The sequence below is a fragment of the Drosophila mojavensis genome, unplaced genomic scaffold, assembly GCF_018153725.1.
Source record: "Drosophila mojavensis isolate 15081-1352.22 unplaced genomic scaffold, ASM1815372v1 contig_277, whole genome shotgun sequence".
NCBI lineage: Eukaryota > Metazoa > Arthropoda > Insecta > Diptera > Drosophilidae > Drosophila > Drosophila mojavensis.
In genome coordinates this window covers 3382027-3404562 of record NW_025318822.1, presented here as the reverse complement: position 1 = coordinate 3404562, position 22536 = coordinate 3382027, and the positions used below count along the sequence as shown (strand labels likewise).

The following is a 22536-nucleotide window of genomic DNA, read 5'->3' as shown; positions in this document are numbered from 1 at the left end:
TATGTGGAAATGACAACAGAAAGCAGAAAGTGCACAAATATGTAGCGAACGTCGTCTCAGTCGCCGTCAAGTGGTTGACCTTTAGACGTGTGCAATAAAAATAAATAAATAAATCTGTGAAAAAGATTGTGGCTGGCGTATATCTCATATAGGGAAACGGAGACAGCAACTAACACAAAAACAGAAACAGAAGCAGAAAATCTGACAAATGATTAATTAACAATCAACTACAAAGGAAAACAAAATATACAACTATTTAAGTATTTCACGTTTTCTTTTAGTTTTAGTATTTTTTTTTTCTATATTTGAGCTGTAACTAGCAGATTTCTAACTAAGTGAGAGTTACGCAAAATTTCATTTCCTCATAATTTCCACTCGAGCAGTGGGCATGATTTATATACCCTGTAATGGAAAGGCAAGCGATAAGCACACTGCTTCCATATAAATAATATATTATATATAGTAAACTATTATTCGCATTGTCAGATATATATGTATATAGTGTATTTCCTATAAGATTCTTAGTCTATGAAAATTGAAATTTGGAAACTTATTTCGATGAATATTTCATATGGTATGTTATAAATTTATTTAAAGCGCTCACTATAAATTTTTCAAATTGAGATTAGTTAGCATAGTAATAGACAGACCAAGATATAGCTTAAAGTCACTTAAGTGAACATATAAAAATACAGATGAAAAGCTCTCCAAATCGTAAACTAAGTTGCATTTGTAGGAAGTACTCGACTAAAATATACCCTGAACTATGACCGATCTCCTGTTTTAGTTACTGTGTTCATCTATTTAAAGAGTTCTTTTGGTGTTTGATAGATTATAATATGGGTTTTTACAGGTTACATAACTTTTGGCGTCTGTCATGTCTTCTTCTACCCGTTTAATTGACTTTGCGCTTCCCTGCATCTTTCTTTCCTTTCCTGCATTTCCATTTTCATTGGGTTTTTATCAGTGCATAATAATTAATTCGTTTTATATAGAAAAAATAACTTTGTTTATATTGTCATTCTAGGAAGTTAAATCTTTTCCCGAATTTGATATTTAAATACCATTATATATAGTTTATATATATAATATATATACCTGTTGCCTCTAGCTCTGTAGCATTTGGTATTAACAACCGTATCTTATCGGCCCAGTACTCTAAATTAAAATTTCTTCTTTTCAAGTATTTCTATTTACCGAAAGATAAAAGAGGCGACTTTGATAACATTTGCGAATGCGCCCACAAATATATATATGTATAACTGTGGCTGTAACTGATTATGTAATACAAGTTATAGTTGAATGCGCCCTGAAGGTCTTGGGTGAATAGAAATGAAAAACAGAAAAATACCAAAGATTTTCGGTTCATGTTTAGGAATTTTGACCAAACAGCTGCGCGACTTCACAGCGTGTTGAACTATTTTGACAGTTTGGTTAGCCAGCGAGATAATTGAGTGGGCACAAATCAGATAAATAGAAACAATGTCCGAATATCTATTTAACATATTTTTGCGGTTGTATGAGAAAGAATTTCCTATTAAAAAGGAAAATATACTGTAGGATCTGTCAGTAGAACATTTACGATTGCCAGACATTCAGACAGACAAAAAGATAGTACAAAGATTAGAGCTCCACTTCAAAACATCTTTATCTATAGAGCTTATAGAAAAGAGGCGAGCACAAAAAATATATAAGGAAACAAAAAAACTGATTGTACATAACTGTATGATTGTGCTTAATTATTGATCATATTTCAAGTTTTATTGAAGTCGAGCTAAGAAATATTCTAGGGATGAGACAAGGATATAGGGAAACCCGGAAAGAGTTACAGATTTTACATTAAGATAAAACTGTAAAAATTTACCAAAGTCGATTGAAAAATTGGATAAATCACATCAGGTTTCAAAGTTTATGAATGCGAACGATGGCAAAGGAAAATCATATTGATTGAAAAGTTAATTTTGTTGTTGTTGAAATTTTGCAACTACCTGTGCAACGATTATGAAAAGTAGCCACAGGCTAAGATCAAAGATAAATCAAAAGAGTTCTTCATTGACTTTCCAGATAACCTCTCGATTATACAAATTTATTATAATATCACAACTCATGTATTAATTGAGCGACATATCAAAAGGCAAATCGCAAATCGACAAATGCTTTCTGTACTTTATCAAGATTGATTTATATTATATGCAGGGGTGTTCGACAATTAAACTAAAGAGTACTCAAATCGAAGAGAGGGAGAGAGATAGCTGACTGGAAAGAGTAGACAATGTGGCCCTAGTTAGACATTTGATAAATTAGCAACTAAGAAAAAAGCTTAAAATATTAAGCGGAACAAAGCAAAACACAAAAGAAAAAAAATTTTAACAAATTTTTGTGAATACGATAATAGGGTAGTGAGAATGGCAACAATAACAACACACACAAACACACACACACATACACACATACTTTGATACATGCGATCACATGTTTGCCATTTGTTATTGCTGACAGTTTTTGTTATTGTTTTTACCTAATATATAATTTTTTTTATTATTTTCTTTTTTTGCTTAGTTCATTTTTAAGCGCTACTGCAATGCCTAAAATTTAATAAAATATATGTAGATTATTCTAAATAATCGAGCAGGAGGCGTGGGCAGTTGCCAACGGCATTGAACTTGAATGCAAATTGGGCTAAACACAAAAAAATTGCTTTAAATAGTTGCAATTAGCAGGCAGAATAATTAGAATATTATAAATGAAAAGGAATATCAAGTACTATTTCAATTATAATGTAAATTTGTTCTGTTTAGCTGCTAAATAAATTGCATTTCTCAAATACTATAATTTGTGTTTATTAGGCAAAGGTTTTGTTTATCATTCAGTTGAATTTTTTATATTTTTATGTTTTTTTGATAGAAGCATTTGTTTATTTGATATATTTGTGAATTTTTTTTTTTAATTGTATGCTTTATTTAGTTGCTGCTATATTTTATTTTATTTAACAACTGTAGTTTGGAATATTATTAAACCATTTTCTCTATATTTATGTTTTCTTATTTTGCACGATATTCGATTATTTTTACACTTTTTACGCATTTCTCATTCATTTTTATATTTCACGTTACATTTTATTGAAACACAAATTGAGCTTGATTTTTTATTCCCTTGCTAATTTCAATTTCATTAGCCAAAAACAAACACAAAAACACGCGCGGATATTTTTTGAATTTATTTCGATATTTATTAAAAAACAATTGCTTATGTATTGACTGCCAAAATTCTTATTGGGAATGACGCGCGCGTCGTTCGGCCGGCACAGTCCAATTCGAAATGCAATTGGAAAGAAACACAGAAAGCGCAGCGTGCGAAAGAAGACGGCAAAATGAAATGACGGCGACGACATCAACGACAACGACACTGTCGACGCTAACGTATACTTAATACGTGTGCTCCCATCTGCGTATGTGTGTGTGAGTGTGTTTGTTTGTGTCACTTTTCCGCAAAGCCCAAAAATTAAAATAAGACAAGTGCGAGCGCTTACAAATCAAACACAAATAGAGAGTGTCTGAGTGAGAGAGAGAGAGAGAAAGAGAGGATGGGAGAGAGCGCACGTGAAGAGAAAGCCCATATAGTAAGCTTTTAAGAGCGCTGTTAAAGCGATCACCTGTTGTCATAGCAATCTCACTAGCTATGTCCCTCTCTCTCTGCTTAGCTTTCTCTTTCAAGGATTTAATAATGCTCCATGACAGAGCCAATTTGGTATGATAGAATGTAACATGATTTCCATTGTTGTAATAAATACTTGCTTATCGCTGCTGCTGTTTGGCATTGAAACGTATCTTACATTGTGCAAATGGCATAATATGATGTGTAACAGCGCTTATCAATCAAATCGTGAATCGCATTAGCGATTTATCAGTTGTTGAAATCAAAATTGCTCATGTTTATATTTATAATGAAATTGTGGTGATTACGCATGATTCATTGATAACAAATACAATACAATTTCCAGACTGTTTGGCTTTGCTTTGCATTTTTTTTTCTTATGCGCGATAACAATTAAAAGTAATTCTTTTAAAAGTAATAAATTTAAAAGCTCGATTAGCTCAATTGCATTATTTAAATTGCCTTATAAATATTAACCTCTGCAAATTGCATAAGGTAATATGTAAAATCGTTTGAGGACCTAACAGAAGTTCTGGCTCTCAACTTTCTAAAAGAGAAAAATTATCTGTTTAATTATTATTATAATATATAAGATTATTTAGTTATCTTTAATAATGTTGGGATACGCTCATTTTTTCGAATTAATATAGAATTTTCTTTAAAATTTGGCGCATATAATATTTTATATTCAACTGTTCCTTGTGCGGCTGTTAACTAACAGCTCAGTATTAAATAACAGGCAGTATGCTGTTAACAAGTTTTGCTGCTGACTAACATAAGACGATTGGTTTGTGTACTTACTAAGCAACCACACAAAATGTTAATTTTATCCGTGACATAACTAACTACAGATCAGCTGCATATGAACATATGTAAAATACAAGCGTACGTGATTTAAATTTTCGTAACCCTAATCAGATTTAAAAAATGACTAAGAAATTTGTTTCATATTAGTTAAATTACGCTATTCGGCATGATTAAAAGATGACTTCCGTGTAACATGGTCCCACCACAATAAATGTTAAGTTTAGTCGTGACACTCACCGCTTTGCGTTTGTCCGCCTCGCTGACCGCTGAATTTGAACGATGTCGAAACAGATCCATAACCTTGGTCATCGGGGATCGCTGGTTGGCATTGGCATGCGGACGCACAGCGGTGACCGTGTGGTAATACTGTGGATACACAAATATACATATAGATTTAGCTAATTCAGCGTGGACTGAGCTGTGCTCTGCACCCACCTGTGCATCGCTGCCCTGATGCGGATGCGCGCTGCCATCTTTGTACTTGCTCTTGGCGGTGCCATCAGCACTGGTTATCGTCACGGCGGGATGTTGCTTATGACCAAAGTGCTGCATGGCCACTTTCATGGAATTCATGAGGCCGCCAGTGCCCGTTGAGCTCGTCGTGCCAGCTGCAGCTCCGGTTGTTGTTCCCGCTGCTGCTGCTGACGATGGGGCCGTTCCGCCGGATACGGAATATGTGCTGCTGGTGGCGCTGCTGTCCGCCGACGATGGGTCCAGCAAATGCTTATCCTTATACCGCTTGGCATCCGACTTGGCTCGCGGCCTAAACACATCAAAGATCGTGGGCCGTCGATTTGGCGACGCGATCCCGTGGACCGTCGACTGATTGAGCACAGGTGAGTCTTCGCCACTGCGCCGCCGTTCCAGCGAGCCTGAGCGCGAGCCTCCGCTGCCCACCATGCGTTCCGTGCTGCGTGAGATCTTCTCGCTGTGCCGATTCAGTTTCTCCAGCTTCGCTGTCTCGCGTTCAATGCGACGCGCCGTCTCCCGCTCCAGTTTGCGTGCCTCCTTCTCGCGACGCGATTGCTCCTTCTCCTGGCGGCTGCGAGTGGAGAGGAATGCAGTTAATCTCTGTTCAATTAGAATACTTCATTCAACCACTCACCGCTGCTCCTTCTCCATCTTCTTGTAGGCCTTCTTGGCCGCCTTGCCGTTGGGCTCGGCGGGCGCACTGGAGGGTCGGGAGCCGGGCACACGGGGCACTCCATCCTGTTCCTGAAAGCGAACATGACGTTTTAGAGTCGGATTCGGTTTTATTACAATATCTGCTGGCCTATCAATATCTGCCGTCATATCTTCGGATTGCTGCATTGTGGCTGCCAGCGCAGCCCAACACAAACTGAGCCGCAGAGCGGACACAATAAAAGATGTAGAGCTAAGGAATAGATAGCGCCTAGCGTTTATCCTGTGTGTGCTACAATTATGCCGAATTGTCTACAAATACAATTTGAGGCCCAACCCAAACCCCGAACGGGAACGAAAGAATCAACACAAGACGCAATTCGCATAGCAAACAACAACAAACACAACAACAACAACAGCAGCAGCAACAGTTTACGCGTATCGAGTGTGTTTTATTAATTGAACAATTCCTGTGGCGCACTTTAATCGAATTTAATCAATTTATGAATTACGCAAAAATTGCAGCAGTCGGGGCAGATGGTTGGGGAACTTGCTAGTGGTGAGTTGCCAAGGCAGCGGTCAGATTCGATACCACAAGGTTTGCGTCTGGACTAGGTTGAACTGAATGAATGTGTGAGAGTGAAGAAAAGAAAGAGAGCGGGAGAGCGAGCAACAGTTGCTAGCTGGCAGCCAAGCTAATTGCGCAGAGAGCAAATTAACAGTTAAATTGCCAGTGAGCTAGTGAAAATGGCGAATCGAAAAGGAGCAAATGGGTAATAAACATATTTAAAGAGTTCAAGAAAACTGTGTTTCGATAAAGTAAAAAGAAATGCATTTTTCTTGGGGCCTTTATAAATATATATGTAAATACGCATATTTAATATGAATGATAAATTTGATTTAACTCAACATTTCGAAGACGAATCCCTGCTCTATGCCTATAAAGTGTAGCCTTATTATTTCGATATTCATAAATAGATTTTTAATTAGTATTAAACATATTGAAAAATTCTTTAAAATAAAAGTTGTAGCAATTTATTTATATTAATAAAGGTATTTATAGCAATATTAGAAGATTCACAGCAATAATGACATCATTTATAATTAATGAGAATTTTGTAATATAACTACATTTAAAAATGTTTGAATATATAAAAATTTATCAAAATTTATATGTACAAAGTATAGATAGCTTCAAAACCCCAAATTGCTCACTTCCGTTATCTTCGCTAGCTTTTAGTGCTTCTAGCAATTTGTTTGAGTTCGTTTAATTACACGACCTTTTAGACAACTTTCACAAGCTGCCCAAAAAGCCATGTGGCTCGGCTTCGATTGGGCCCTCAGACAGTCGCACAGACAGACATTCAAGTATACACAGGTAGGCGGACAGACAGACACCTGTATTTGATTTATTTTTAGCAAACTATTCAGCAGCAATTTCACAGTCAACAGGTCAACACAATATTTTATTTTATTTATATTGTTGTTTGTTGTTGTTGCTGTTGTTGTTGTTGTTGTTGTGGCTGGTTTTCGACATTTTTGCACTTTGCCAAATCACGTGCCCCCAGGCCTGATCAATATACAAATTGTTGGCTTTGTTGTTGTTGTTATGCGATGAGCTAACAAAAGCGCCAAATTAATGGACGGCATTAAAAGTATTCGAGTAATCGAGTATTCCAATGATTCCGTTCATTCCAATAAGTAAAGTGGGTTAAATGGGCGCGGCAAGAGCAAAAATAAAAAAATTAAAGAAAAGATAAACAACAGAACAAGCAAGGAAAAGGAAAAGCAAAAAGTAAATATTGTCTTCCGAAAGGGGTATACTCTTCTATACACAGAATGATAAATATTAAAGAGGGTTGGGCTTATATAATTTAGGCAGTCTCAAGTCCATTTAGCGGTCAATTGATCAACAGATGTGTACATCCCCAAGCAAAAGGAAGAGTATGCACGAATGAAAACCAGAAGCTCTTCACGCTTTGATTTGCGTTCTCGTCGTCGTCGGCGTCGTCGGCGTGGGTGGGGCTGAGATTGAGGAGTTGAAGTGTTGCACATCAGCTGTTGGACATTATCTAGCGGGCAAAGCAAATATTTGCCGAAAGCCTCAAAAACAGAACCTCAAAAGAGACGGAGACAGAGTGTCAGAGAACGAGAGAGAGAGAGAGAGAGATAAACGGGCACAGCGATTTGCATGGGGAGGTCAGACGCTTTATACATATGCAAAGCTAGGAAATATCTTTAATTGGGTGTGTTTAGTGCCCCATTGACGTAATTGTCTGCCCAACCACACACACTTATATATCCCTAGATCTATAGGCTGGAGCAACAGTCTAGGCAAATAGAGAGAGAGAGAGAGTAATATATGGTAATATTCCATATACACCAGTTGCTCATACATTTGCATATAGTGTGAGTTCTGGACTGCTTTATGTGCGATTGTACAGCTTTTCAATATAATACAATATGTATATCTATATATATGTAAGTATTGTATATGTAAGAATGTGCTGCCAGTGCCTCTTCGCGAATTGTGTCATTCGTCTGCTGATAAGCTCACGAATTGCAAACGATAAAACAGAAAAAGCTCGAGAGAAAAGCCTAAAATACAAATATGGCAAAAGGTAAAGTGTATATATATATATGTACATATACATTCATACATATATATGCAGACCGTATATAGCGTAAATTATATGCGTGGATCGAGCACATTTTCCGTTGTACGTTCGCTTGTTTACATTTGCGATGAAAACAACGCACAAACACACGAACAAAGCAACAAATACTTTGAAGAATGCTACGTAAATAACAAAAAGTATAGCAATGAATTTTGGGTACTCTATAGGAAGAGATGATACAACTGCGAAGTATTATATATAATAACTTTTGTTTAAATTGTAGATTTATATTGTCAATAATATCTACAAAATTAATTTGGCATGCAAGCCTATTGAAAATAGTGCATTATGCAAAGTTAGAGTATAATTCATATCTTGATGCGCAAAATGCCAGACAAAGGTTTGGGTGAAGTGCTTGAGTGGCTGAGCTTCAGCTGAAGCATCTGCAAAGCAAATGGAAGATGCCATAGGAGAAACATACTATCATACTGTATATAAATAAATACAAAATGAAATCAAGAAGATATAAAGAATTTATAGCTGTCTATAAAACACGATAAATAGTTAAATATATATAAATAAATATAAAAGAAAGTAAATGATAAGGAAAGTAAATGAAAAAGAAAGTAAATATTCAGTTATGTAATAATCGATTAAAACCCAGACAAATCGATTGTAGATTAAAGAGAGCGAAATAGCTTTCATCAGGCTTTCAGATAAGATAATCTTTCAACAGGGCAACAATTAACACTAAATGTTGATAGACAGAAATAACTCAGATGAAATTAACGATTAAAGTCAGACTGATCATATATATAGATATTAGTGTTAGTATAATAACAATATCGAAAGTAAATAAAGAAATCTAAAAATAAATCAATTGACAGAAATATGTCACATTTTAGGTTCGACAAAAACAAGAATATGAGAAAATAGACTTCAGTTAATTTCCTTAAAAAAACAACCTTTTATCTTCCGCTTTATATAAAACTTTGCATCGAGACAATATTGACTCATGACTAGGCACAACTCAGATTTAATTCTTTTTATTTGTACTGAAATATCGCGGATTTTGAAAGTCGAAATGACGTCAGTACACGATGTGTAAATTGACAGATAAAACAAGATTCTGAACTCAGCGTTTTGACGACATTTTATAGACTTTGTTTTCTCTCTTTTTGAAATGATATTAAAAAAGATTTTTTACTTGTTCTTCTGTTTTCTTTGTAGTTTACATGTTTCGCTAATTTGATTTGATTTGTGTGAGTCTTGTGCTACTTTTAGCAGGTGCTTTTTGTTTTGTTCGAGTTCTTTACTTTAGAAATTTATTAGTTGCTGTGCAGATTATCGATAAGATTTGACTAGAGCCTCTTATAGGTTATCGTTTATGCACTATTTGCCGAGTTTTTGAGCTTGCAATTAATACATTTTATACAGCTACAAATTGTTGGAGGAAAGTTTAATTTCATATTTAATTTCCATTCGGTTTTGGCATTCCAGATTATTTGATAAATAAATTATTATACACACGAATGAATTACGAAGTGCTGACGATTGACGCAATTGATTGTAAAATGTTATCGACGTTATAAATGGTATAGTAAACAATTTTTATAGCTACACAGAAAGGGTAGTTAATACATTGTGTAGGTGTAAAAATAATCCTAAATTGTATCTTGTAAATATCTTAGACAGATATATAAGATACAGATAAGAAATACCGAGCAAATATAAGAACTCCAAAAGTCAACTATAAAAAAATGGTTAAAGAAGATTTTGATTAAAGATCAGTTAAGCTAATCGGGGGCATTCAATCAAAGGTTTATCTTTCAGTTTGGTAAGCCAGCTGCTTCCCTTCAAATCTGTATTTAGGGTCCAACTTACATCTTCGGACACAGACACCGAGACCGAGCCCGAGTTGGTCAATTGACGGGATGGACTCGTCGCCGAGTTGCTGCTCTCGTTACGCAGCATGAGCCGTGGCATGGTAGAGGCGCTACCCAATGACACGGATCGCACTGCAGGTACTGAGCCAGCTGGAGCGGCGCCGTCTCCTGGCAAGGCAGGAGTCCGTCGTATCCAGATGTCGTCCAGCTCACGTTCGCTGGGCGTGCGCGGCTTGTTGGCCAGGCTGCTGCTGGCGTTGGTATCACAATTGAGACTTTGGCTGGTGCTGCTAGGGGCGTTGAGCGAGTGATTGCTCTGCGAGGGCGCGCGTATCTCGACCAGGGACGAGTCGAAGAACTGCTTTGAGAGATGCGGCGTGGCGGCAGGAAATCGATTGCTGCCATATCGCTGCGAGAACAGGCCCTGCACAGAGGAGTAGCCGCCGAAGCTGGAGGGGAAGCTAATCGTTTGCGCGTTGGCGCTCGGCTTCAGCTCACGCAGCTGCTGCGCCTCGACGCGCAGCTCGGGCGTCTCTTGGGCGCGCGACACCTTGAACTTGCCGCGAATGATGAGCGGCGGCTCGGCAGCTTGTGGCAGCTGCAACGGCGCAAGAGTGGGACTTGTGGGCGTAGCAGGCGCTGCAACAGCTTCCGCTGCTGGCTTGGGCACGGCCGACTCTGGCTCGCTGGGCTGCAGCAGCTCCTTCAAGGCCTTGGGCAATATGGTGGCCGGTATGGGCGGCGGTGGTGGTGGCGGCGGCGGTGGCAACGACGTGTACTGCTCCTCAATGTTGCGCGTATTGATGCGATCGATTTTGTGCATAAACTGTTGCCGCAAACGCTCCAAGTCCTTAAACTTCTCCTTGGAGGCGGCATCCTGCGGCGTCGGCGGACGTGGCGGCGCCTTCGAGACGCGGTCGAAGCGTGGCGCCTCGCCCCCATTGGCGCCCACTGGCGGCGACTTGTCACCGCTCTCATCCTCATCATCCTCCTCCTTGCACTGCGACAGGCGCCGTCGCTCAATGAACGGAGGCAACAGATAGGCGGGGCGCTGATGGTAGATGTCGTAGCGTCCATCGCTCGCCCGGGTGAACTTGGCGCTCAGGTTGAGGGCGCCAACCTCCACATCGGCGCCATCATCATCGTCGTCGTTCTCGTCGTCGCTGCTGGAGCCGCTGCTGCTTTGGAAATCAAAGGAATTGGCACGTGACAATTCTGGCTGCGGCTGAAGCTCCGCATGGGCCGTCCGCTGTTGACTGTACTGCAGGCCACCAATGCCGGCCAGCTGGGATAAGCTGGAGGCGGACGAGTCCGTGGCCAGGCCATTGGCACTGGCCTCCGAGTCCGATTCGTAGCCATCGCACAGCGCCTGCTCCAAGTTGTCCATGGTGGACTCGAAGGCGCACTCAAAGCTATCCATCTCATTGTTCAGACAGAGCTCCGGCTGCTGCTGCTGCTGGATTTGCTCCTCTTCTCGAATCGGTTCGTTGTCCTGCTCTTTGCCATTTGGCTTCTCCTCGTGCTTGCTCATTGTTGAGGCATTGGAGCCGTTGCTCCTTGTGGCTTCGTCTGCTATCGTTGACTTTGTGATCTGCTGCTGTTTCACATTATCCTCGTTGTAGTCGCAGTTTGTGGCCATTTGCGATTTGCTCGATTGGCCCGCTCTTTGGATGCTTCTAGCTTAAGATTCTTCAGCTTCTTTTTAAGGCGGACTTAAGTCAGTTCGTTATACAACGGATTGTGTGTAGGGCGACATTGAGTTTTAGTGTTTGAGGAATCTGTAAAAGAATTGGCATATTCGTATTCGAGTTCTTGACTACATGACGTTCTGTAGCCTTTAGCTTTCGTTTGTGTTGATATGAGACAGGCAGCGAGCGAGAGAGCCTAGTTGATGCGAAGAGGGAATACCATAAATATGTATTCTCAATTTAGATTCAGCATACAAAAAATCGATTTTTTTGTACATTAAAAGTTTAGTTTCATAAATTATTAAAGATATCTTAACTACAACTGTATTATACTATAATTGCTAATTCTGGTTGTTCTAGAAATTTTCTAGCATTAAAAAAGTTTAGTTAGACTATTAAATTTTAGTTTTTTTTTTTAAGATAAGATAAGACTACAACTAGCCATGCCCATAGTATATATTTAGTTTCTTAGTTGAAGAAAAAAATCGAAAAAACGTGAACATATTGTGAGTCTTAAAGATACTTTTGTATCTGACGAATCGGCGCACAACAGAACCCAAAAAAGCCTCACGAAAACGCAGAATTAGTAGCACGAGGTGAAGGTCGCCAAACAACGGCGCAAAGCGTTTGGAAAATGCCAATTTGTGTATCAGTTTTTGTTTTTTGTTTTTTTCATCTTGTTTTGGATTGCTTTTTTGCGGCCAGTTCGAGTCGAGTCATTTAACACACAATCCAAACAGAAGCAGCAAAAAAAAAAAAAAACTCAAAAGAAAAGAAAGAAATACAAAACGCAGACAACAACAACAAATATTGCTGTGCATATATTTGCGTATGGGCTGAAAGAGCAAAACAAAGCGCTAACAAAGCTAATTCAATTATTTACGCGTCGTCAAAACGAGAAAAAATAAAATAGAAATAAGTGAGAGAGTGCGAGAGCGAAAAAGAGAGTGAGAGGGACACAGAAGAATAACAAGACAGCAACAAAGGCAAAGAACAAGAAAATGCTAACATATGGCAAACATATATATTTTGAAGCTTACATATGTACATACATATGTACATAAATATATTTCGCGCACCTTTGCCTGTTTCAAAAACCGAAACCCAAAGTATATAAACAAAAGTAAAACATAAATGAAAGAAAATAAACATCAATGAGTCAGAAGTTGTCGTTAGAATGAAGGAATTGGAAAATCATTTTTCAGTTTATATAATTGCAGGAAATATCCCTATAGCTATAGATTGAGAGAGTGGTGGAGTGATTTTCTAAAATATATTTATTTTATTAAAATATAATAATTTTAAGTTTAATTTAAATTTAAAGAAAATTAAACATTTGTTAAATATATTCTCAGAAAATTCCTTGCATTTCTTGCATTTATTCCAGTAAAATCATATATAATTTTTATTTGAGCATTAAAAGATAAAGCCTAAGAAAATTTTAACTAACAATACGAAGAAGCTTCAAGAGTTGTTCCATTGACATGACATACTTTATAGAAATATCATTTTTTTACAGCCTAACATTATTATTCATTCACTGAGAATCCATCATACCTAAACACAAATATTTTAAAACTCAACAAAATCTCATTTGTCATTGCTAGAGCATGATTTATTCATAATCTATTTACAAAGGATGCCCACCAGTTGACTGTCAAGTCGGCAAAAAGATACAAGTTCATTCGAATAGCTGCACTGCAATTGAATATAATATGAGGTCTAAGCATTGGGGCGTGACATTTTGCATAGCTAAAAACCAAACCGCAATCGAGCAAAATAAATGCAAGCGATACAACCGACAATTAATAGCAATTAGATATGTATTCCTTTCACAGGGGCAGGCGCAGGCAGGTAGGGTTGGGTAGGGGCAATGCAGGGCCAGGGGTGCATCTATTATTCAAGTTTTGTGGTATTTTATAAAACATATTTTGTGGTCGGGCGGGGCGGCATGATTCAAGTAGATGTCGATTAAACTGAATAATTTAAGCATAACGCTCGAACGGCGGCTATGCGTCAGATGCTTTTCCAAAATGCCGAACGATGCTAATTGTGCACAAACAACTATTAACACATACAGAGAGAGAGAGAGATAAATAGAGAGATGGAGAGAGGGAGAGAGAGAGAGATAGATACGGACACATACATGCGAATTAAGTGGAAATCGTAATGCTATTTCATCTGAAACCGAATCGCTCAGTAACAATTTTTCGTTTTCATTTGAGCTGAGCGCGTGTCGTGAGAAAACACGATTCGGTATTTTATATTTATCGAAGCTGGTATTTACAGTGTGGCATAGAAATCTAAATACTAAGTAGTTTACTATTTCAGCTTAAGAGATCAATGGAAATTTATTTAAAATAAATATTATCACAAGAGAATAAATTTGAACAAGTCATAAAAAAAACAACATATTATTCAATATGTATTATACGATTCATATCAAAAGACTTCTCTTTTTAGTACTTCCATTTACTTAGTCAGCCCCCGAAAAAAAAATCCATTTCCCAAATATATCAAATATAATTGAAAGCTGTAGAGGAAATCAACTTTTGGTTCTAGCACGCATATCGTCAAGTAAACCAATTTAACACATCTCTAAGAGCAGGTCTGTATATATAGTATATAGTATATGGCGGACAGCTGTTGCTGTCTTTTAATTACACGCCATTAACAATTGCAACAGCCACAAATAATTGCTGGCAAATCGAACGTCATGTAACCGCTTTCAACTAGTTGCTATCAACTAGTTGCTATTAATCAATGACGCGCATCTAGAGAGTGTCATATATATACTAAGCCAGAGATTGGCAAACGGCCAGACAAGCTGGCGACTTTTTGCATTTAAGCCTGGTTAAAGTAGACAAATTCAAGAAAGAGCTCGAATTTGAATTAAATAATGAATAAATATTGCAATGCAAAAAAATATAGGGAACACCCCTGCTGTACGTGTTCGCCGACCTTTTGTTTGCTGCCTCGAATTCTCGTCTTCGTGTTACAAACTATTTCAGCTCAATTGCAAAGGCTATGAATGTGTATATGTATGTAATTACAAATATTTCGAATGCTGACATTAAATTATTGCAGTCACGTAATTAAAATAATTCTCGAACCGAGAAGAACAACAACGAGTTAAGTCAACAAATAATTAAAAATGGCATTCGAATAATTTGTAAAGTTTCATTAAGCAAACACAAAATAAAATGCAAATAAATATTTAATGGAAAAAGATGAGCTCTAAAGTGTTGCAAAACTGGCTCTGATCGATGATCTATTAATTTGAATGCCATGTAAATAGAATAATTTCAAACATACATACAATATATGTATGTATATAAGCAGTTGGCTTTGGAGCCATGAGTGGGCTGTGTGTGCAAATGATGTAAGACTTTCAGCTAACGAAGGCTTATGCAATCGCCGAGAACTCTGAGTACAGCACGTGAGCGAGCGCCAGTTCGAATGAGTGATTCATGGGAATTGATAGCAAATGTCTCCAGATGCTGGTGGCCACCGAAACTAATCAATTAACGATTGCCACACGAAACAGAATAGCTGAAGCAATCAAGTTCAAAATGTTAAACAGGGCGTGCCAATATCGTTTACACAAACTGCGAGAGTTACAAAGAGATACCTTTGTAAATTCATTAATTAATACATGTTGAAATTAGCAGAGCGATACAAAAATTAGTGGGCGTGGATGTTGGCAATTTGCTAGATGATCGTTAATTGGCATAAAAGTGCCGACAGTTGAGCTAAGGGAGCCACGAAGAGCTAATCAAGTGGAATGCCAGCTGCCGAGTTCTCAAATCAAACCGATCTCTACATAATTATTATAATTATAATTAGCATGCTTCCAAATGAGCAAAGTATGAGCAGAGCATTAGCAAAGTTAGACTGTAGTATTTCTACATATCTACGTGAAGATTGAATAAATAAAAATTTTTAAATTATATTCTTCTTAATGCTTTTTATTTTTTATCATCTCCAGCAGGTATTTTTCCTTAAATGTGTTAATGCCTCTGCATATAGAAATGCCTAGGTGTGAGTTTTGATTAATTGATAGCCAATTTATTTTATTTATTTATTTTGTTGCAGCTACTCTGAAATATATACTCAGAATATATCAAATACTTAATCAGCGCAGTCTATTTGTTTTCCTTAAATTATTTGATACTTCAAAGAAATTGTTATTTTAGAATATATTTATTATCTTGTGTGACTGGTTTCGTGCAATCTCTGAAAGATCTAAACGACTTCGATATGTGATATATGAAATGGTTTGGACCATAAATATCAGCTCACTTCCATATTTCAAGTTCAGTTCAGATCAAACAAAAAACACGCAAATTTTGTATTATCATAAATTATATAAATATTTATTATTGAATTTCAGAGTGTAAAGATTTGAAAAGGGCAAATGTTGAATAATTTTCAACTAAGAAACATAAATGAATGAATATGTTATGTATTAAACCACATTGCTGATGGCATCATAAAATATACAGTATATAGTAGAATTTTTTAATAATTAGTAAATATGTTTCTGAAGTTTAAATGGCACTAAATATTGAATGCAGCGCCGTTCAGTAATTGACTGAAAAATAATGATTTGCTCAGCTGAAATGCACAAGCCAATTTAGAGGTCGTATTGGGGCCTGAGTCTGAGTCTGAGACCGAGAGTTTGGCATTAACTTTGGTTGGGTTGTCAAGCGCATTTACGAGTATTTCGATATTTTTGGTTGTTTGTGTTTTGGTTCGCTCAACTCGTTTTTCTGTGTCACTTTAAGAGGAATTTGAAGCCCTCCCTCTCACTCTCTCTCTCTCTCTCTCTCTATCTGACTCGCTCTATCTATCTCTCTTGAGTTGGATCGACGTCAGCGTCACGTGTTCAGTTTTTGCCATTGTTTGGGTTTCATTTTCGCTATCGTTTTCATGCTTAATGCAGTTTCGATTTCTGTTTATGTCGCGCCCAGCGACAATTTAACTGCTAACCTAAAAAAAAACCCACCCAGCTACAATGAGCAAAACTATGATATAATATACATACATATGTATGCATATACATGTATATGAGACAGCGTGTAGAAGTAACAAAACTGTATATCACTTTGCATCAGCGTGCGCTCAACTGAGTCGAGCTCTGAAAAACGTTCCAATAATTGCTGCAAAATGGCGAACATTTAGAGGGAAGTAAATGTAACAAGTGAGACAAGGCGGACAATTTGAGTTTGAGTGGACTGAGAACTTGTTACTCATAAGAGTAATCTCTTCAATTGTTACTTGAAATTGAGCTCTGTCACATGATCTATCGAAAGTGCCCGACTTGGACATCTCTTGAACTATGTCAGAGTATTGTAGCTTGCATCTATGTAAATGTGCATATAAGAAGAGCTGGTTATCCACAATATAGTCCATAATAGAGTTAGCCACACCATCCTTCATTTGCAATACTTTCAGCATAAGAGATGGTGTGACGATTGAAGTACAGCAAACTAATTTAACTAATTAATAATTTGTACTTGGTATTTAATTGATTATTAAACTGCCAGAATTTCATATAAAGTAGAATATAAAAACATTCTTCTTTTTGACATATTTTTATTTAACCAATGCTAGTAAAGTTAAGCTTTAAAAATTTCGAGCTACACAAATAATTTCATCGCGCAACAGCTGATAATAAGCACGAATCGATGTTTTCATAGCGCTTCATGATATTGTTTTTGAAAGACTTGTCAAGTTTTTTAAAAGAAATATAAAGACCAAACTCAAGTTTGTATCCTAATGGAAAAACTTTAAACATTCATGCAGACAACATATAATTTTGCTCATTTAAAATTGTCTTTTGATTAGTTAATTACGCCTAAATGGAAAGCCCAATTAGATTGGTAAATGACATCTGCAGCCATTATTATCCATCAATATTTAAGGAGATTCGCCGTTGCTTTGATGTCTGATGGCATTGCCGACACTTGGACTATAAGAGCCAGCCCGCCTACTAATTATTCAATTGGCGTATCCATATCTGTTGGGTCAAGAGTAAAGCGTGTTATAATTATGGAATATTGGCCAGGTGTTGCACAGGTCAATGCAATTTCCATAATTTCAAATGTCAATTGCGTTTATATTTTATTCACCTTGTCCCACGTAGATCGAGACTTGAACTAAAAAAATAAAAAAAAGCGTACAATAACAATCGCTATATATCTGAAGACAGCCCATGTACCCAATATATGAATATAGATACACATATATATTTATATATATTCATAGATATATAAATTGGCAAGCGTTACGCACGAGTGGGCCTCGATTATAGCCCGTCTAGCTGCCACTTTTGGCCCGTGGCCCTCGTTATCGTTATCGTAATTATCATTGTTTGCCGCCGATGCCTAAATTGCAAGTTATATTTATAAAACTCGCTTCGATTTTATGGATACATTCAACTTTTTTTTATACATATATTTATACTTTTTGTACTAGATCATTTAATACCCATTGGTAACATTTTTAATTTTTTTATACTTAAGCACTATTTATTGGGGCTTATACAAATTCGAAGATGCGACATATGAACCGGTTAAACTACAGCAGAGATTTTGTTGGACATATGTATGTATACATATATCTAACCAGTTGAGCCACTACTGCGGCTACATAGAGTATATCTGATTCGAAGTGCTGGCGCCATGCTATAAAAATTCTATTGTTAATGTATAAGTAAAGCAGATATGCGACTTGAATATGCCCTTTATATAGATCTAAAGTAGAATAGATATACTACCTATAATATGGTATGATATTCACTTCGATATGGTAAACTGAGACTCTAATAGTCGGTACAGTATAGTCTGATTTATCAACTAATGTAATGTAATATATGATTGAAATAATAATATATGATTGGAAATGGAATGGGATGGAATGTAATGTGGCTCTGTGCAATTTGATACAGTTGAATTTGCTTTAATAAAATTTTGTGTGTTCTAGTACAGACTTATAATGTAAATTTTATAGTTAAATATAGTTTCTTATTAAAGGAAGGAATAGGTTAAGGTCATAAAAAAAGAACGATATGAATAAATAGAGAAGAAAATATAATCCACAATAAGCAATTGAAAAAGTTTTTGCTTATACATATAGAGATTAATCGTAAAAGATCATTCCAATATTAACACTATCTATCACATCTATATAAAATAGAAAATATCGCTTTTTGAAATTCCCACAAATCTCAAGAGCTCTTAACAAACAATATTGCACAATCATAGCTATATTCAATGGGAATAATTATTGATTTCCGACCTAATGCAATTTTGTTCTCCGATTATTCAGAGGTCGCTTTGAAGAAGAGTGTGGATGGGTTCTATAAGGGGATGCCGTACGCAGCTTGCAATGTTCTCACATATGCCTTATACGATAACTATTTAATTCTCCGATTGTTTTTGCAGCACCAAAGCAATACAAATATAATTGAATAGGCAGCTGTTTGGGGGAGGCGGGTTTATAGCAACTGTTGCCATTTGCGTTTAGAGCGAAATTCGCACGTAAGCCTTTCAGAGACTGACTTCAGACCTTAGTCGAACGTTGGCCGATTCGAATCAATTGTTTTCAGTTTTCAGTAGTGCGGCAACTGCGAACGGGTAGCATCGTAATAGAAATTCTTGGCCAAGATAAATTTTGAAATAATTTTAAATATATTAAATCGAATCAACAAGATGTTAATGAATCGCTTGAAACTGTTAACAGCATCCGCTGGTATATTCGTTTTCGCCATTATATTCGGATGGATTATATTTCCACAGATCTTAAAGTTTATGATATCGAAGGTGTGCGAGTGCGAGATCAACAAATTCATATGTTCACGGCTTTCGTATCTTCCATTCACAGCAAGTCACACTTAAGCCGGGCACAGATATACGTGCTCTATGGGCGGCTACGCCCTTTCCTCTGCATTTCTATGTCTATGTTTTCAATGTAACCAATCCAGAGGAGGTTGCAATGGGCGGCAAGCCCCGCGTCCAAGAGATCGGACCGTATGTCTTCGAGTGCGTTACATATGAATCATAATGTGATTTTTCCTGTATTATAATGAATCTTTAATTTGTGATCACAGTGAGTGGAAGGATAAATATGATTTGGTTGACGATGTCGTCGAGGATACCATATCTTACAATATGCGCAACACCTTTATATTTAACGAAAAAGCCTCAAGTCCACTGACGGGAGAAGAAATTATTACCATGCCACATCCATTGTTGCAGGTATGTAAGTGTAGTGAGGATACAAAATTGCCGAATAATATACAAAAATATTTTATAATAATAAAAAAAAAAAGATATAATAAAGTGGTTATCAGTTGTAAAATTTTCAGAATAAAATTTAATCGGTATATAGTTGATGAAGATATTTAAATTTATATATATCTATAAAAAATTTTCGTTTAATTTAATTTACACTACCTAAATCTCAGTATGAATACTTTTAATTATAGTATAATTGTCTTTGTTGCCCTTCAATTTCGAGTTCTCAAAGCTTAAGTCTCAAATCAGACTAATTGAGAAATGGGAAATAAGCTTGGACATAGAACTGTTCAAATTTGAAAAAAAAAAATTTAAAATACTAATGAGATGACAATAGAGCTACCACTTAAAGAGAATATGCAATCTATTATTAAGTTACAAAAGCCTTGTAAATTATGCAAATTACTTAACTTAAATTTCCCAGCGATTCGAAATTAACCTATCGCTGTAAAAAAAATCAAGTTAGACAGCACTTTGCAAAAATAAAAAAATAAACAAAATAGAAGACATACTAATCAAGCATTCCAGTGCGATATGTCTTTCTGACAACGTCTAGGCGACCGAGTCGCTGTTGCTTTTGTAAATTGTAAATGAGTTGCAATTAGCTGACGATTTATCAATGTAGCCGTAGAAGTCGCGACTGCTCAGGCCTGTCTCCTACACTCGATCTCAATCGTACCCAATTTCGACAGCCCGCTGGAATCAATGTGCAACGTGAGCGAGCGGCGATGATGGAGCTGGTTGCCAAGGCGCTGGCAATTGTCTTTCCGGATGCAAATGCTTTTCTCAGCGCCAAGTTTATGGATTTCTTTTTCCGTGGCATCAGCGTCAACTGCTCATCGGAGGAATTTGCAGCCAAGGCACTGTGCACGGTTTTCTACACGGGCGAGGTGAAGCAGGCCAAGCAGGTCAACGGGACGCATTTTCTATTCTCTTTCTTGGGTCAGGTAAGCTATACTCTCAGCTAAACTAAACTATTTTCTAGTCTAATCAAAATTACATAAATGAAATATTCATTTACTTTTTGTCAACTCTATAATCTGTAGAACTCTGTCGTTTTCTGTTCTTAGTTCATATTTCATCTCTTTGCAGGCCAATCACACAGATGCCGGACGTTTTACAGTCTTTCGCGGCGTCAAGAACAATAAAAAACTGGGCCAGATCGTCAAATTCGCCAATGAGCCGGAAATGGACGTCTGGCCGGGCGACGAGTGCAATCAGTTTATTGGCACCGATTCGACAATCTTTGCGCCGGGCATGAAGCGCGAACAGGGCCTGTGGGCCTTTACGCCGGACATCTGTCGATCACTGGGCGCTGTCTATCAACGTAAGTCGTCATACCATGGCATGCCCTCACTCAGGTATACCCTGGACTTGGGCGATGTTAGTGCGGATGAGAAGCTGCATTGTTTCTGCAAGGATCCCGAAGACTTGTCCACTTGCCCGCCTAAAGGCACCATGGATCTGTCGCCTTGTGTGGGCGGTCCCCTCATGGCCTCCATGCCGCATTTCTATAAAGGCGATCCCAAGCTGATTCAAGATGTTGATGGGCTCCATCCCAACGAGAAGGATCATGCTGTTTATATAGACTTTGAGCTGGTATGTGAGAAGCTTTTGAAATGAGATGGGATAATATGACTCCATTTTAATTCCACTTAATTCTGTCTTTATAGATGTCGGGCACACCATTTCAGGCCGCTAAGCGTTTGCAGTTTAATATGGATGTGGAGCCTGTCGAGGGCATTGAACAAATGAAACACCTCCGAAAGCTTATCATGCCCTTGTTCTGGATTGAGGAGGGCGTGCATCTGAACAAAACCTACACCAACTTGGTCAAATACACGCTATTTCTGTGAGTATTCCAAAGTGGAGTTAGACAAGCGGATCTAACAGTGAAATTCTAATGCACAGCGGCCTCAAAATCAACTCCGCCCTACGCTGGACCCTAATCACTCTGTCCTTAGTTGGCATGATGTCTGCTGGCTATTTGTTCTATCAGAAATCGGATGCGCTGGACATAACCCTGCCGCCCAAGATCATCAAGGATACGAACAAGGTGGCCAACCAGCCGAGACCCGAGAAGCAAGAACAACAGCCAACCTCGCCAGTAGCTGTGCCCATACCAGGCGTTAATCTCTCCAATCCGAAAGTGGAGCAGAGGGCGCGCTACTAACCGAGACTCACATCATCGAAATAGCTGTCGTTATTGTTTTCGTATATTTGTAGTTGAAACACCTGTAGTCCAATAAGCACGCGCTAATAAATATGGCAAAGACCAATCAGCTGTTCAGTTGAGCCGTGAGCCGTCAAACTGGTTCAGGCCTAGATGACTGCACTTGACAAACGTCTTCAATGATCGCCAACGATCGTCGTTGATCGTCGATCGCTGATCACCAAAGCCCAGACACGAGATGAATGGCAACATTTGTGCACTCTCATGACACCAATAATGCGCAACGAT

The 22536-nt window shown here is 37.6% G+C and overlaps 2 protein-coding genes across 4 annotated transcripts in view; one reads left to right on the top strand and one right to left on the bottom strand.

Moving 5' to 3' along the window:
* LOC6574223 (5'-AMP-activated protein kinase subunit gamma-1) overlaps positions 1-22536 on the bottom strand; it is a 74270-nt gene that overhangs the window by 32202 nt on the left and 19532 nt on the right. For 2 of the 3 annotated variants that reach the window (XM_044008409.1, XM_015167328.3), the window contains exons 3-6: positions 10086-11865; positions 5567-5676; positions 4897-5503; positions 4699-4827 (exon numbers count right to left, since the gene is read on the bottom strand). In XM_044008409.1, the coding sequence (XP_043864344.1) occupies positions 4699-4827; positions 4897-5503; positions 5567-5676; positions 10086-11726 (2487 nt within the window). In that variant the 5' untranslated portion in view covers positions 11727-11865. The remainder of the gene's footprint in view (positions 1-4698; positions 4828-4896; positions 5504-5566; positions 5677-10085; positions 11866-22536) is intronic. The other variant, XM_032730179.2, reaches the window with a different exon arrangement.
* LOC6574221 (sensory neuron membrane protein 1) lies at positions 19336-22354 on the top strand. Its single transcript, XM_002000243.4, has 7 exons — positions 19336-19601; positions 19663-19820; positions 19889-20036; positions 20768-21022; positions 21168-21674; positions 21749-21927; positions 21987-22354. The coding sequence occupies exons 1-7, from the start codon at positions 19491-19493 to the stop codon at positions 22246-22248; spliced, it is 1620 nt and encodes a 539-aa protein (XP_002000279.1). The 5' UTR covers positions 19336-19490; the 3' UTR covers positions 22249-22354.

What these genes read in the sequence shown, in the direction of transcription:
- LOC6574221 (XM_002000243.4), top strand. Translation starts at nt 19,491, where the DNA reads ATGTTAATGAATCGCTTGAAACTGTTAACAGCATCCGCTGGTATATTC. An exon ending in ATCGGACCGTATGTCTTCGA is followed by an intron (nt 19,821 to 19,888) that starts GTGCGTTACATA and finishes TTGTGATCACAG; the next exon opens with TGAGTGGAAGGATAAATATG. An exon ending in TTTATATAGACTTTGAGCTG is followed by an intron (nt 21,675 to 21,748) that starts GTATGTGAGAAG and finishes CTGTCTTTATAG; the next exon opens with ATGTCGGGCACACCATTTCA.